The following is a 16,862-nucleotide window of genomic DNA, read 5'->3' as shown; positions in this document are numbered from 1 at the left end:
AGGATCTCTTAAACATAAATGAAATTAAATCCTAATTTCTAATTCTAATCGAATGACTTCAGGACTTCAGTCTCCTCTAAAAAACTCAAGATGTGCTCAAGAGAGGTCACACTAAATACTGAATGATGCCTGAAGAAGACATTTAGTACTGAAAATTGTTTTGTTTTTAATTGTTTTGTTTACATATTTCCTGTAATTTCTGTTTGTATCTTAATAAAAAGAGTGAAAAATAAATATGGATGGACATTAAAACTGCACTAAAACAACAAAGCTGGTGGTGGTGGCCGAAGACTTTTGCACAGTACTGTATATCATAAGATCAAGAGTCATGGTTCGCTACTGCAAATATCATGTATACTGTATATGCTATATAAATCAAGTCAATTAGCATGTCAGCCATCATGTAGGTTTGGGATTATTGGATATTACTTTATATACTTTAAAGTAAAAGCCAGTAAGTGATCGGCCAGTGTGTGCCCTTGTGTTGGAGGTCGCTCCTTGAAAACTTGTAGTCCTTGAACACGCTTACTGTAGTATGGTGTTTATAACTGTCATGTTGTTGGAGGTAGTTAAAAAATCTTTCAAAGCTTTGCAGAGATGGTTTACAAATATTAAATATTTTCTGAATTAATGCATGCATGTATTATCAATATATTGCGGAATTGCAGCATTCCTCCATTACAAGTTTACACAGTAATGTCCCATCATGCAATTTGTTGAATCATGCAAATCTAAAAATAATGTTTCTTTCTTTTTTACAGGAAAGGACTTTCTCAATCACTCTGATAAACTAAATGCAGTTGGTAGGTGCCTATATGCTTATGTTAGACAGTTTCCCCTGATTGTTGTCTGGTTAAGCACTTAGGGAAAAACCCTTTATAAAAAACAGCAAAATTGTATTTCTACTAGTATGTAGTGTATTTATGCTCTCCCAAAGTCTCCCTTTTGTTCACCTACTTTAAAAAAAATCAGCTGATATAAACTTATTTCCCTTTAACCCAGAATCATTTGCTTTAGTCATACTGTAGGCCACAGTTCATGATGTTACACTTTATCATAAAACCTAAATGCCTTGTATGGTTTCCTCACTGATGATAACACACAGCTCAGCTTTCTCTCTGTTTGTCTTACCCACTCCCACGCTCTCTTATATTTACTCTCATGTCTTTTGAGGCTGTGCTTTTGTTATTCACTCACAGTTCTGGAGCTAAGCATCACAGAGACTCAGCTATGTGTCAGTGTGGAGGCCAACAAAGTTAGACTTCCCCCAGCTGTGGTAAGAAGTCATACACCATTAGTCTGCAGTCACATCTCAGTTTAGCCTTTTTTAACCTATGAACCACTTTATTGCTATTATAAAGTGCTTACACCTTTGGTGTATTTTATGCCCTATGCCTTAGACACTAATCTACCTTACTTTATCGGGAGTATGCTCAAGATGAAAACTGACACCTGATGCGCTTGAGTTCAGCACCACGGACATCACAGCAAAAAATTTGGGGTACCACGCGCCCTCTGATCTATGCGATGACTCTCCTATCAGCAGCAATTTTTAGCCATTTCAAGAGAAAAATAATTTTTTGGCCTTAAATAATTGCTCAATACCAGTAATATCACACACACAAACATAAGTAAACTGTGTTGCGTGAATCATTCATACTCTCCTCCTATAAATTTAGAAACTCCATACATTCCCTATTGTACTAATGCAAGCTCTTGTCTCTTCTGCCAGATAAAGGATTTTAATTTTCCTACTCCTGTGGTGGAAAACTTCCAGGACACTTATGATGCTGTGCTTTATACAACCATGCCAAATAACTGGTGCCACGTACTACCAAGGTGTGTGTTTGTACTAGTCAAATTGCTCTTAAAATATGTAAAATGTTTGCACTTCTGTAAAAGCTAATTTGTCTTAATCACACAACCTGCTGGAAATTTAACTCATTACTCATAAATAAATACAGATTTTCACTATACTATAGGTGTAGATTCATAGTTTAGGATTTTAACAATGAAAATATGTGAACTTAAAGAAAGACAAGAAGTGTTTTTGGCTTTTATGTTAAATGTATTAAGCAATGTATTAATATTTTTCCTGCATCTTTTGGGTTTGTTTGTGTGAGTAGTATGAAGAAAGGTCAGCTTATTAGTATCAGTCACAGAATTCCACAGGAATGTCCATTCCAATCATACTCAGAATTCCAGAGGCATTGGAATAGCATGGTAAATACAGCCATTAACATGTATCTTTTTATGTATATTAGCATCTATTTTTAAGATTAAGATCTGGTATTAAGATGCGTGTTAGTCAATCGGATCACAAGTGGACAACTCTAGTTACATGTGTAAACAGGGTTTTGGAAACGCTTTGAGTCCACTTTCAACCACATTCAGAGGTAGTCGAAAACGCATTTGACTGGATTGCTTTTCGTAAACGCTCATGTGGTTAAATGTGTTTGAGCAGCCACAAAAGACATCTACTCTCCACCTATTAATATAATGAGTAATGTACCAGCACAATGTTTTTACATCGGACCTGACTTCTAGTGTAAAGAGTGTTGTGCGCAGTCTTCAGGCTTTCATTGATAAAACTAAATTGGCTGCTCTCTGCTAGTGATGGGGACGAGACCGCCTATGCCGATTCAAGACCGAGTCTTTGAAGAGTCGAGACCGATTCCGTTGGTTTAAATACAGTCGAGTCCAAGTCAAGAACGAGTCTTTGAGAAAGCAAGTCTGAGTCGAGACCGAGTCCTTTAGGAGTCGAGACTGAGTCGAGACCAAGACCGTAAAAACGTGTCAGTTTTCATATTTATGATTTAATATCACCCCAGTTGATAATCATCAGTTAGGCCTATTGACTAAGCTAGATTGGTCATTGTTTAGAGGAGCAGACTTAACGTCTTAATATGGACTATGCTTTTACTATCATTAAAAAAATCCCTACCACATGCATAATTTTCTGCCTATTTTGCAAGAGATAAATAAACGGCTCTGATTGCAGTATCTTTGCATTGCACCATGGGATGTCAAATCCCATTTTCAAATAATGCCCGTCAACATTGCATTTTATTATTATTGTTTTGTGTTGTATTTTTTTATATGAACATAAAAAAAAGCGTTGGTCTCGAGGACTCGGTCTGAAATTACGAGTCCTTCTCCCTCCACTGTGGTCCAAGACCGAGCCTTTGAAGGAACAAGTCCGAGACGAGTCCGAGAAAGCAGAAATCATTCTCGAGACTGGACTCAAGTACTACAGTCTCTGCGTCTTTAAATTTTGTTTCATTTTATGAGCGTGCAAAAGTTGCTCAAGCTTATTTCATCAATTGTTCTGAAATATCTGAGAAAGCCCTTACATATACAAAATGTACAAAACAATGTGCAGCCTGTTTATTAACAACAAAAGCAGGAGTATTCTGACATAATATTAGTGTGTGGTAATATAAACCCATTAATTATCCCGCTCGTGTTTTAAGGACTCGCCCCTAGACCATTTCTTTAAAGTAATCAGGATAAAAGTGGTCGAATGTGGACAAAAGAGACGGATTAAAAAACCAGGTGTGAATGGGAACGTGTCCACTTGTGATCCGATCGACTGAAACACATCTTAATATTAGGTTTAAACTAGCTCTTAAAGCAAACTTTAATGCTTCAAAATGAAATAATGACAGTCTTTGTTGTAAAAAAGCATACTTTACTGTTAAAATTAACTTGCATATTTTATATTCATGCATATTTTAATATAAACATTTTGTAACGTACATCTGTGTCATAATGGCAGAGAAATAAAAAAAACAACGTCCTTCTGGCCAAAATGAAAATGCTGGGTCTCAAAGTGTTGAAATGGCTGAACTCCAGTTGACCAGCATGTGTTTGTAGTTAACAGTGTTTCTGACACAGCTTTTGTGACTTACAGTTTGACTTTTATGTAAATTGACTGTCGTCCTGATGTTATAGCCTGCTAAGACGATGGAAGTGTTGCAGTTTCATAGCCCTTTTGTGTTTGTGTGTGTTTGCACACATCATACCATTTGTATGCATGTTTTTGCTTTTCAAACTGATCATTTTCTGTTTGGATTAAAGGTCAAAATCTAACCTTTGATCACAAACAGACTAACTAGCGAGGCTTGGCTCTAGCACAAATTTGTCTGTATGTGCAGACATGCACGACTGCCTGTTAATATTGTATATATACCATCTGTTCAAGCCTAAAACACATCCAAATATTTTCGTTGAAAAGTGCTGGTTACTTGCAAGCATACACTTACACTGACAAACATGACAAAATCTGCTTATTAAAATAAAGCTGATGTTCCTGTATTTGTTTTTAACGTGGCCTTCTCTCACTCTTTCCGCTGTTTTTCTCTCTCCAATGGTGTAGTATGGATACCAACTTCCATCAGAAAGTGAAGAAAAAGTGATCTACTGCAGTCTGTACTTCAAGCCAATAGGTGACAAGCTGTTCACGTATCCTTTAGTAAAAACAGATGCTATCAGAGTTGTTTTTTTGTGTGTCATGCACCCCCTTAGAGGCTGTGTACACTTGGTATTAAGATGCGATGATAAAAACAGTGTAGACGGGGTCTCTAAGTATCTTAACACCAGGTATAACAACCTCTTATATACATACACCAAATGGTCACAGTTTTTATGCTTTTATGTTCCAACATTGCTAATGCTAATGATAGCCTTCAAATAGTCATAATTGATTTTACTGCATTACTACAATAGCAGTTGTTTTGTCATAATGCTGGAGGTTCATTTTGAAAGCAGTGGAAAGGTTTGTTGTTTAGACTGTAAGTTATGCAACATGATAATGACATCTAGTGGTGATGTCCCAGGCAAACAGTTGCCATGAAACAAACTCTTGAGAATGTATCTGTTTGTAAAAACATACTGGCCTATGGCTTATTGTTTATGCTCCTATAGAGAATACATTGTGTTAGCAGCCAAAGGTTATGGGTTGGATCCAAGGTAACAAGCATACCAACATGCTACTATGTTTATTGTATGACATTAGGTTTAGTTTTAACGTTTGTTTCAATATGTTTAATTCTGCATATTTTGGTATGCAGTTTGCTCTGGACATTGCCTTTGTCTGTGGTGAAATGATTCCCAGAATTCTGGGAATTCGACTTTATTCCCAAGCATGTTTCTCATTATTAAAATTACATAACCTCATGTTCACATTGGCGCTATGGTTCCATGCACACAAGGGATATGATCCAGTCTGCACTTAAATTACAAATTATAGATACAAATGGAAGACTATAGTAATAATATTGTTTAAGTAGTGCATTTATAAGATTGTTGAGATTTGTTCATAGTTGGACGGATATGTATCTTTAAACTTATGCCCAGATACCCAATGTGCTGTATCCGCACTCAGCCAGTACAGTGTTTTCCCAGAGTGGACCTGCAGGGGGTGCTGAGCACCTTCATATCAGATCTGCAGACTGGACTGGAAAGTGTTTGTGGTTTTCCAATACAGATGTCCAACAAGCCTTGCTACTACAACAATGATCTGGTCAGACCAGTCTCTGAGGTATTACATACACACATGTGTACATAAACATCAGGACACATTTAGTTGCTCAGATACTCAGATTACTCTCATTTTGATGAAAGAATACATCAATAAAATGTGTTGTGAAGTAGACTCATAAAAACTGTCTTCTGCTTAGTATTACATCTGACATTGCCCCATGGCAAATTTCTTTTGACAAAGCTCATCTGCAGCACAGATGCAAGCACGGATGTACTTTAAGGGCCCTATCATACAGTTGGCCCAATGCGCGACATAAGTGTTTTTCGCTAGTTTCAGCCATCTCAGATGTCATTTTCAAGTTCAGTCCTACGTTTAAATAGGATATACGTTTACGCCCCTTTTTTGCGCCCATGGGCTGGTCTGGTCTTAAAACTGAGGTGTGTTCAGGCGCATTGTTGGCGTGTTGCTATTTTGAGGCAACTAAAACTAAAACCTGGTCTAAAGTCGTAAAGTCTAAAGTCAAAGGCGCAATATTGTTTTTGTTATTTAAAGGTGACATAGAATGATTGAACGGAGTATTTATCCTTGTTCTGTGATGTGACATGTAGACAACATTTTTTTTGTTTGGGTCTGTAATGCCTTAGAAGCTTCCTAAAAACCTAGATAGCTCTATTAGGGTGGGAGATTTTAAACAACTGGTTTTGCACCTATTTGGCTCCCCCTACTGGCTTAACTTGTAATCTCATTACTGATTGGCTGACTTTGCTGCCACTCAAAAAGGTAAAGGTAAAATGGTTTTTCATTTTCTGTCCCCTTTAAAGAACAAAGGGCAGCAGCACACAGACATTTTTAAATATGAAAAATTAAAGGGATTAAAATGTAAAAGATTTGATTCTCTTGGACATAAAAGCCATTAGAAGGCGTGAAGAGCTGCTTCACCTGTAGCCTGGTAAGTAAATGAATGTTTAACTTTAAACAAATGCAAATATTGCTTTTATTTTTAAATGTTTTTTTTATTCTACCCCACGGATTTATTGTATATGATGACTTTGTACCTGTGGATATGGTGAGATGAGAAAATTTTTTAAGTAATGCTTTTCAATCACATAAACGTTGCACACCTGTGTACGATAGGTGCGTAGGAGAGCAGGACACGAAAGTCCAAATATTGACAAATATAAAAAGAGAGGTCCCGCACACTATTCACTTGCAACAATAGAAATTACTTTATTGCAATGTTTCGATCTCTTGATCTTCGTGATGCCTGAAGAAGATCGAGAGATCGAATCGTTGCAATAAAGTAATTTCTATTTTTGCAAGTGGATAGTGTGCAGGACCTCTCTTTTTTCATTTGTAAGTAATGCTTTTCAAAACACCCAGGAGTGCTGAAACGTCTCCACACCATATAAAATTTCAAAACAAATTAAAGCTGCAAGCAGCGATGGAAGGGCCCTCGCACGCATGTGCACCGCTACCCTATGGCATTAGTAAAGAAGTGAACCAGGGGGATATGAATTAAAGTGGGTAAATATAGGTGGACATTCAAAGGGAAACTGATGTGCCACACCGCCTGTGTGCAGCAGGTGGCGCTATGACTGTACCAGATTATTGTTATATTGACGTGTTCAGGCCGGGACCCTTAACAAACGTGTGAAGTCTGGGGCAGATCGAACAATATATGCCTGAAGTACAACAGCTTCATGTTTCATGGGGAAACATTACAATTTGCCAGGCCGCCACGGACACGCCCTTCAACGAAAAGTCAAGATATTCGCAATATATCATCTTAAAGTCCTTAAGACCAGTCTGACCAAATATGATAATAATTTGATCAAATCTCTAAGAGCAGTAAATCACAGCGTAAAACATGTCATTTCCGGCTACCTCTAGGTGGCGCTATGACTGAAGCTGAATACTGGCATTGAAATGTGATCAGGCGAAGACCCTTATCAATCATGAGAAGTGTGGGGCAGATTGGACATTGTATGCCTTAGTTATAACAACTTCCTGTTTCATGGCAAAAACGCCGAAATTCGTCAGGCCGCCACGGACACACCGTCCAACAAAAAGTCAAAAGCTCCGCAATTTAGAATCGCAAAGGCCTTTAGATGAGACTGACCAAATATGATAATGATCAGAATAAATCGCTAGGAGGAGTTCGTTAAAGTATGACGCTTGGAAATGTCAAAAAATGACAGAGAAAATTCAAAATGGCCGACTTCCTGTGGGGTTTAGAGCTTAGCTCCAAGAGACTTTTTTGTAGGTCTTGGGGTGATAGATGATCCTACCAAATTTCGTATCTCTACGTTTTTCGTAGTGGGGGGGCTGTTCTCTTGAAATTTTGCAGGTGGCGCTATCGAGCTATTTCTACACGCCCACTTCTGACGCCTATACTACATGTAAATTTTCGCCACTTCTGATGCGTGTGCAGATTTTCATGAGTTTTCGGGTATGTTTAGGCCCTCAAAAACGTGATCCATTTCGGAGAAGAAGAAGAAGAAGAAGAAAAATTAAAACTGCAAGCAGTGATGGAAGGGCCCTCGCACTCATGTGCACCGCCACTCTGTGGCCTTAGTAAAGCAATAAAACAGGGGGATTGAAATTTCCGTGGATAAATATAGGTGGATATTCAAAGGAACTTTGAAGTACCACTACTCCTTTATGCAGCAGGTGGCGCTATGATTGTAATTGATTGTTGTAACATTGATGTGTTGAGGCCAGGACCCTTGTCAAACGTATGATGTCTGTGACAGGTCGGACATTGCATGTCTGAGTTACAACAGCTTTCTCATGGCGAAAAATCAAACTTTGACAGGCCACAACGGACATGCCCCTTTAACGAAATGTCAAGATCTTCACAATTTATCATTGTGAAGTCCCTAAGTTCAGACTGACCAAATATGATGATGATCTGAATACATTTCAATGAGCAGTAAATCACAGTGTAAAACATGTCATTTCCTGCTTCCAGCAGGTGGCGCTATAACTTTTACTGAATATTGCCATATTGATGTGTTCAGGACAGGATACTTATCAAACTTGTGAAGCGTGGGTCAGATTGGACATTTTAAAACTGAGTTAGAACAACTTCCTGTTTCATTGAGAAACACAGAAATTTGGCAAGCCGCCACATACACACCCTCCATTGAAATGTCAAGATCTCCGCAATTTAGCATTGCAAAGCCCTTTAGATGACACTCACCAAATATGATGATTATCTGATTTAATTTATAGGAGGAGTTTGTTAAAATACGAAGGCCAGAAATGGCAAAATTTGCACTCAAATTACAGAGAAAATTAAAAATGGCTGACTTCCTGTGGGGTTTAGAGCTTTGCTCCAAGAGACTTTTTTGTAGGTCTTGGGGTGATACATGATCCTACCACATTTCGTATCTGTGCGATTAACGTAGCGGGGGGGCTGCTCTATTGAATTTTTGTAGGTGGCGCTATAGAGCCATTTTAACACCCCAAGTTCTGAAGCCTATATCACATGAAAATATTTGCCACTTTTGACACGTGTGCAATGTTTCATGACTTTTTGAGCTCGTTTAGGCTGTCAAAAAGGGGATTCATTTAGCGATACTTTGCGAGGCCGCAACGGACACGCCCTTTAACGAAAAATCAAGGTCGATGCTATTTATCATCACACAAGGTCTTGAGATTAGACTGATGAAATATGATGTTGATATGGTTAAATCTCTAAGAGCAGTAAGTCACAGCATAAAAGGTGGTATTTCCTGCTGCCTCTAGGTGGCGCTATGACTGATACTGAATTATGCCATGTGGATGTGTTCAGGCCAGGACCCTTATGAAACGTGTGAAGTTGGGGGCAGATCGGACTATGTATGTCTGAATTACAACAGCTTCCTGATTCATGGCGAAATATCACACTTTGCCAGGCTGCCACGGACACGCCCTTCAACGAAAAGTCAAGATCTTCGCAATTTATCACGGCAAAGGGCTTAACATCAGTCTGACCAAATATGATGATGATTTGATTAAATCTCTAAGAGCAGTAAATCACAGCGTAAAACATGGCATTTCCTCCTACCTCTAGGTGGCACTATGAGTGAAGTTGAATATTGGCATTGAAATTTGTTCAGGCCAAGACCCTTATCAAACGTATGAAGCGTGGGGCAGATTGGACATTGTATGCCTGAGTTAGAGCCACTTCCTGTTTCATGGCGAAAATGCAGAAATTTGTCAGGCCGCCACGGACACACCCTCTGACGAAAAGTCAAGATCTCCGCAATTTAACATCGCAAAGGCCTTTAGATGAGATTGACCAAATATGACGATGATCGGATTAAATCTGTAGGAGGAGTTTGTTAAAGTATGAAGCCTGGAAATGACCAAATTTGCACAAAAATCAAGGCAAAAATTCAAAATGGCGGACTTCCTGTTGGGTTTAGAGCTTTGCTCCAAGAGACTTTTTTGTAGGTCTTGGGGCGATAGATGATCCTACCAAATTTCGTATCTGTACGTTTTTCGTAGCGGGGGGGCTGTTCTCTTGAAATTTTGCAGGTGGCGCTATTGAGCCATTTCTACACGCCCACTTCTGGCGCCTATACCACATGTAAATTTTCGCCACTTCTGACATGAAAAGTCAAGATCTCCGCAATTTAACATCGCAAAGGCCTTTAGATGAGATTGACCAAATATGACGATGATCGGATTAAATCTGTAGGATGAGTTCGTTAAAGTATGAAGGCTGGAAATTACCAAATTTGCACAAAAATCAAGACAAAAATTCAAAATGGCGGACTTCCTGTTGGGTTTAGAGCTTCGCTCCAAGAGACTTTTTTGTAGGTCTTGGGGTGATAGATGATCCTACCAAATTTAGTATCTGTACGTTTTTCGTAGTGGGGGGGCTGTTCTCTTGAAATTTTGCAGGTGGCGCTATCGAGCCATTTCTACACGCCCACTTCTGGCGCCTTTGCCACATGTAAATTTTCGGCACTCCTGACATGTGTGCAAAATTTCATGAGTTTTCGAGCATGTTTCGCCCCTCAAAAATGCGATTCACTTTGGAGAAGAAGAAGAATAAATAATAATTAAAGCTGCAAGCAGCGATGGAAGGGCCCTCGCACGCATGTGCAGCGCTACCCTATGGCATTAGTAAAGCAGTGAACCAGGGGGATATGAATTAAAGTGGGTAAATACAGGTGGATATTCAAAGGGAAACTGATGTGCCACACCGCCTGTGTGCAGCAGGTGGCGCTATGACTGAAGCTGAATATTGGCATTGAAATGTGTTCAGGCCAAGAACCTTATCAAACATGTGAAGTCTGGGGCAGATCGAACAATGTATGTCTGAATTACAACAGCTTCCTGTTTCATGGCGAAACATCACACTTTGCCAGGCCGCCACGGACACGCCCTTCAACGAAAAGTCAAGATATTCACAATTTATCACCGCAGAGGGCTTTACATCAATCTAACCAAATATGATGATGATTTGATTAAATATCTAAGAGCACTAAATCAAAGCGTAAAACATGGTATTTCCTGCTACCTCTAGGTGGCGCTATGACTGAAGCTGAATATTGGCATTGAAATTTGTTCAGGCCAAGACCCTAATCAAACATGTGAAGCGTGGGGCAGATTGGACATTGTATACCTGAGTTAGAGCCACTTCCTGTTTCATGGCGAAAACGCCGAAATTTGGCAGCCCGCCACGGACACACCCTCCAACGAAAAGTCAAGTCAAGATCTCTGCAATTTAGCATCACAAAGGCCTTTAGATAAGACCGTGAAGCGTGGGGCAAACATTGTATACCTGAGTTAGAGCCACTTCCTGTTTCATGATCGGATTCAAGATCTGTTTAGGAAAGGCCTTTAGTTATGTTGCAGTATGAAGCCTGGAAATGACCAAATTTGCACAAAAATCAAGGCAAAAATTCAAAATGGCCGACTTTCCTGTGTAGTTTAGAGCTTTGCTCCAAGAGAGGTCTTGGGGTGATAGATGATCCTACCTACCAAATTTCGTATCTGTACATTTTTCGTAGCGGGGGGGCTGTTCGCTTGAAATTTTGCAGGTGGCGCTATCGAGCCATTTTTACACGCCCACTTCTGGCGCCTATGCCACATGTAAATTTTCGCCACTTCTGACATGTGTGCACCGTTTTATGACTTTTTGGGCTTGTTTAGCCTGTCAAAAATGCGATTCATTTACCGATACTTTGCGAGGCCGCCACGGACACGCCCTTTAATGAAAAGTCAAGGTCGTTGCTTTTTATCATCACACAAGGTCTTGAGATTACACTGGTGAAATATGATGTTGATATGGTTAAATATCTAAGAGCAGTAAATCACAGCGTAAAACATGGTATTTCCTGCTGCCTCTAGGTGGCGCTATGAGTGTTACTGAATTATGCCATGTTGATGTGTTCAGGCCTGGACCCTTATCAAACGTGTGAAGTCAGGGGCAGATCGGACATTGTATGCCTGAGTTATAACAACTTCCTGTTTCATGGCGAAACATCACACTTTGCCAGGCCGCCACGGACACGCCCTTCAACGAAAAGTCAAGATCTTCGCAATTTATCAAGGAAAAGGGCTTAAGATCAGTCAGACCACATATAATGATGATTTGATTAAATCTCTAAGAGCAGTAAATCAGAGCATAAAACATGGTATTTCCTCCTACCTCTAGGTGGCGCTATGAGTGAAGTTAAATATTGGCATTGAAATGTGTTCAGGCCAAGACCCTTATCAAACGTATGAAGCGTGGGGCAGATTGGACATTGTATGCCTGAGTTAGAGCCACTTCCTGTTTCATGGCGAAAATGCCGAAATTTGTCAGGCCGCCACGGACACACCCTCTGACGAAAAGTCAAGATCTCCGCAATTTAACATCGCAAAGACCTTTAGATGAGATTGACCAAATATGACGATGATCGGATTAAATCTGTAGGAGGAGTTCGTTAAAGTATGAAGGCTGGAAATGACCAAATTTGCACAAAAATCAAGGCAAAAATTCAAAATGGCGGACTTCCTGTTGGGTTTAGAGCTTCGCTCCAAGAGACTTTTTTGTAGGTCTTGGGGTGATAGATGATCCTACCAAATTTCGTATCTGCACGTTTTTCGTACTGGGGGGGGCTGTTCTCTTGAAATTTTGCAGGTGGCGCTATCGAGCCATTTCTACACGCCCACTTCTGGCGCCTATGCCACATGTAAATTTTCGCCACTTCTGACGCGTGTGCAAAATTTCATGAGTTTTCGAGCATGTTTCGCCCCTCAAAAATGCGATTCACTTTGGAGAAGAAGAAGAATAAATAATAATAATAATAAACGGAGCAAAAACAATAGGGTCCTCACACTTGTGTGCTCGGGCCCTAATTAAAGCTGCAAGCAGCGATGGAAGGGCCCTCGCACGCATGTGCACCGCTACCCTATGGCATTAGTAAAGCAGTAAACCAGGGGGGTATGATTTAAAGTGCATAAATACAGGTGGATATTCAAAGGGAAACTGATGTGCCACACCGCCTGTGTGCAGCAGGTGGCGCTATGGCGGTACCTGATTATTGTTATATTGACGTGTTCAGGCCGGGACCCTTATCAAACGTGTGAAGTCGCGGGCAGATTGGATAATGTATGCCTGAATTACAACAGCTTCCTGTTTCATGGCGAAATATCACACTTTGCCAGGCTGCCACGGACACGCCCTTCAACGAAAAGTCAAGATCTTCGCAATTTATCACCGCAAAGGGCTTAACATCAGTCTGACCAAATATGATGATGATTTGATTAAATCTCTAAGAGCAGTAAATCACAGAGTAAAACATGGCATTTCCTGCTACCTCTAGGTGGCGCTATGACTGATGTTGAATATTGGCATTAAAATGTGTTCAGGCAAAGACTCTTATCAAACATGTGAAGTGTGGGGCAGATTGGACATTGTATGCCTGAGTTATAACAACTTCCTGTTTCATGGCGAAAATGCCGAACTTTGGCAGGCCGCCACGGACACACCCTCCAGCGAAAAGTCAAGATCTCCGCAATTTAGCATCGCAAAGGCCTTTAGATGAGACTGACCAAATATGATCATGATCGGATTAAATCTCTAGGAGGAGTTCGTTAAAGTCCGACGCTTGGAAATGTCAAAAAATGACAAAAAAAATTCAAAATGGCCGACTTCCTGTGGGGTTTAGAGCTTCGCTCCAAGAGACTTTTTTGTAGGTCTTGGGGTGCTAGATGATCCTACCAAATTTCGTATCTGTACGTTTTTCGTAGTGGGGGGGCTGTTCTCTTGAAATTTTGCAGGTGGCGCTATCGAGCCATTTCTACACGCTGACTTCTGACGCCTATACTACATGTAAATTTTCGCCACTTCTGACGCGTGTGCAAATTTTCATGAGTTTTCGGGTATGTTTAGGCCTTCAAAAATGTGATTCATTTCGGAATATAATAATAATAATAATAATAATAATAAACGAAGCAAAAACAATAGGGCTTTGCACCCACGGTGCAGGCCATTCTGGCCTGCTCCTCGGTGCTCGGGCCCTAATAATAATAATAAACGGAGCAAAAACAATAGGGTCCTCACACTTGTGTGCTCGGGCCCTAATTAAAGCTGCAAGCAGCGATGGAAGGGCCCTCGCACGCATGTGCACCGCTACCCTATGGCATTAGTAAAGCAGTGAACCAGGGGGATATGAATTAAAGTGGGTAAATATAGGTAGATATTCAAAGGAAAATGTGCAGCAGGTGGCGCTATGACTGTAAATGATTATTATTATATTGACGTGTTCAGGCCGGGACCCTTAACACACATGTGAAGTCTCGAGCAGATCGAACAATGTATGTCTGAATTACAACAGCTTTCTGTTTCATGGCGAAACATCACACTTTGCCAGGCCGCCACGGACACGCCCTTCAACGAAAAGTCAAGATCTTCTGAATATATCATATTAAAGTCCTTAAGATCAGTATTACCAAAAATGATGATGATTTGATTAAATATCTAAGAGCAGTAAATCACAGCGTAAAACATGTAATTTCCTGCAACCTCTAGGTGGCGCTATGATTAAAGCTGAATATTGGCATTGAAATGTGTTCAGGCCAAGACCCTTATCAAACTTGTGAAGCATGGGGCAGATTGGACATTGTATGCCTGAGTTAGAGCCACTTCCTGTTTCATGGCGAAAATGCCAAAATTTGTCAGGCTGCCACGGACACACCCTCAAACGAAAAGTCAAGATCTCCGCAATTTAACATCGCAAAGGCCTTTAGATGACATTGACCAAATATTACGATGATTGGATTAAATCTGTAGGAGAAGTTCGTTAAAGTATGAAGCCTGGAAATGACCAAATTTGCACAGAAATCACAGAGAAAATTCAAAATGGCCGACTTCCTGTGGGGTTTAGAGCTTAGTTCCAAGAGACTTTTTTGTAGGTCTTGGGGTGATAGATGATCCTACCAAATTTCATATCTGTATGTTTTTCGTAGTGGGGGGGGCTGTTCTTTTGAAATTTTGCAGGTGGCGCTATCGAGCCATTTCTACACGCCCACTTCTGGCGCCTATGCCACATGTAAATTTTCGCCACTTCTGACGTGTGTGCAACGTTTTATGACTTTTTGGGCTTGTTTAGCCTGTCAAAAATGCAATTCATTTAGCGATACTTGGCGAGGCCGCCATGGACACGCCCTTTAATGAAAAGTCAAGGTCGTTGTTTTTTATCATCACACAAGGTCTTGAGATTACACTGGTGAAATATGATGTTGATATGGTTAAATATCTAAGAGCAGTAAATCACAGCGTAAAACATGGTATTTCCTGCTGCCTCTAGGTGGCGCTATGAGTGTTACTGAATTATGCCATGTTGATGTGTTCAGGCCTGGACCCTTATCAAACGTGTGAAGTCAGGGGCAGATCGGACATTGTATGCCTGAGTTATAACAACTTCCTGTTTCATGGCAAAACATCACACTTTGCCAGGCCGCCACGGACACGCCCTTCAACGAAAAGTCAAGATCTTCGCAATTTATCAAGGAAAAGGGCTTAACATCAGTCAGACCAAATATGATGATGATTTGATTAAATCTCTAAGAGCAGTAAATCAGAGCATAAAACATGGTATTTCCTCCTACCTCTAGGTGGCGCTATGAGTGAAGTTGAATATTGGCATTGAAATGTGTTCAGGCCAAGACCCTTATCAAACGTATGAAGCGTGGGCCAGATTGGACATTGTATGCCTGAGTTAGAGCCACTTCCTGTTTCATGGCGAAAATGCCGATATTTGTCAGGCCGCCACGGACACACCCTCTGACGAAAAGTCAAGATCTCCGCAATTTAACATCGCAAAGGCCTTTAGATGAGATTGACCAAATATGACGATGATCGGATTAAATCTGTAGGAGGAGTTCGTTAAAGTATGAAGGCTGGAAATGTCCAAATTTGCACAAAAATCAAGGCAAAAATTCAAAATGGCCGACTTCCTGTTGGGTTTAGAGCTTCGCTCCAAGATACTTTTTTGTAGGTCTTGGGGTGATAGATGATCCTACCAAATTTCGTATCTGTACGTTTTTCGTAGTGGGGGGGCTGTTCTCTTGAAATTTTGCAGGTGGCGCTATCGAGCCATTTCTACACGCCCACTTCTGGCGCCTATGCCACATGTAAATTTTCGCCACTCCTGACATGTGTGCAAAATTTGATGAGTTTTCGAGCATGTTTCGCCCCTCAAAAATGCGATTCACTTTGGAGAAGAAGAAGAATAAATAATAATTAAAGCTGCAAGCAGCGATGGAAGGGCCCTCGCACGCATATGCACCGCTACCCTATGGCATTAGTAAAGCAGTAAACCAGGGGGGTATAAATTAAAGTGGGTAAATACAGCTGGATATTCAAAGGGAAACTGGTGTGCCACACCGGCTGTGTGCAGCAGGTGGCGCTATGATGGTACCTGATTATTGTTATATTGACGTGTTCAGGCCGGGACCCTTATCAAACGTGTGAAGTCTGAAGCAGATCGGATAATGTATGCCTGAATTACAACAGCTTCCTGTTTCATGTCAAAACATCTCACTTTGCCAGGCCGCCACGGACACGCACTTCAACGAAAAGTCAAGATCTTCGCAATTTATCACGGCAAAGGGCTTAACATCAGTCTGACCAAATATGATGATGATTTGATTAAATCTCTAAGAGTAGTAAATCACAGCGTAAAACATGGCATTTCCTGCTACCTCTAGGTGGCGCTAGGACTGAAGCTGAATATTGGCATTGAAATGTGTTCAGGCCGAGACTCTTATCAAACATGTGAAGTGTGGGGCAGATTGGACATTGTATGCCTTAGTTATAACAACTTCCTGTTTCATGGCGAAAACGCTGAATTTTGTCAGGCCGCCACGGACACACCCTCCAATGAAAAGT

General features: G+C 40.6%; 1 protein-coding gene across 1 annotated transcript in view; it reads left to right on the top strand.

Moving 5' to 3' along the window:
• The window catches only part of c25h18orf63 (chromosome 25 C18orf63 homolog), a 39,655-nt gene that overhangs the window by 8,492 nt on the left and 14,301 nt on the right, over nucleotides 1-16,862 (top strand). Inside the window, exons 6-11 of the mRNA XM_073863867.1 lie at nucleotides 762-803; nucleotides 1,200-1,276; nucleotides 1,733-1,839; nucleotides 2,127-2,223; nucleotides 4,379-4,464; nucleotides 5,359-5,542. Coding sequence (XP_073719968.1) covers nucleotides 762-803; nucleotides 1,200-1,276; nucleotides 1,733-1,839; nucleotides 2,127-2,223; nucleotides 4,379-4,464; nucleotides 5,359-5,542 — 593 coding nt within the window. The remainder of the gene's footprint in view (nucleotides 1-761; nucleotides 804-1,199; nucleotides 1,277-1,732; nucleotides 1,840-2,126; nucleotides 2,224-4,378; nucleotides 4,465-5,358; nucleotides 5,543-16,862) is intronic.

This window comes from Misgurnus anguillicaudatus, chromosome 25, assembly GCF_027580225.2.
Source record: "Misgurnus anguillicaudatus chromosome 25, ASM2758022v2, whole genome shotgun sequence".
Lineage (NCBI taxonomy): Eukaryota > Metazoa > Chordata > Actinopteri > Cypriniformes > Cobitidae > Misgurnus > Misgurnus anguillicaudatus.
Note: the sequence above shows the minus strand (reverse complement) of the source record. Positions and strands in the feature narration are given on the sequence as shown.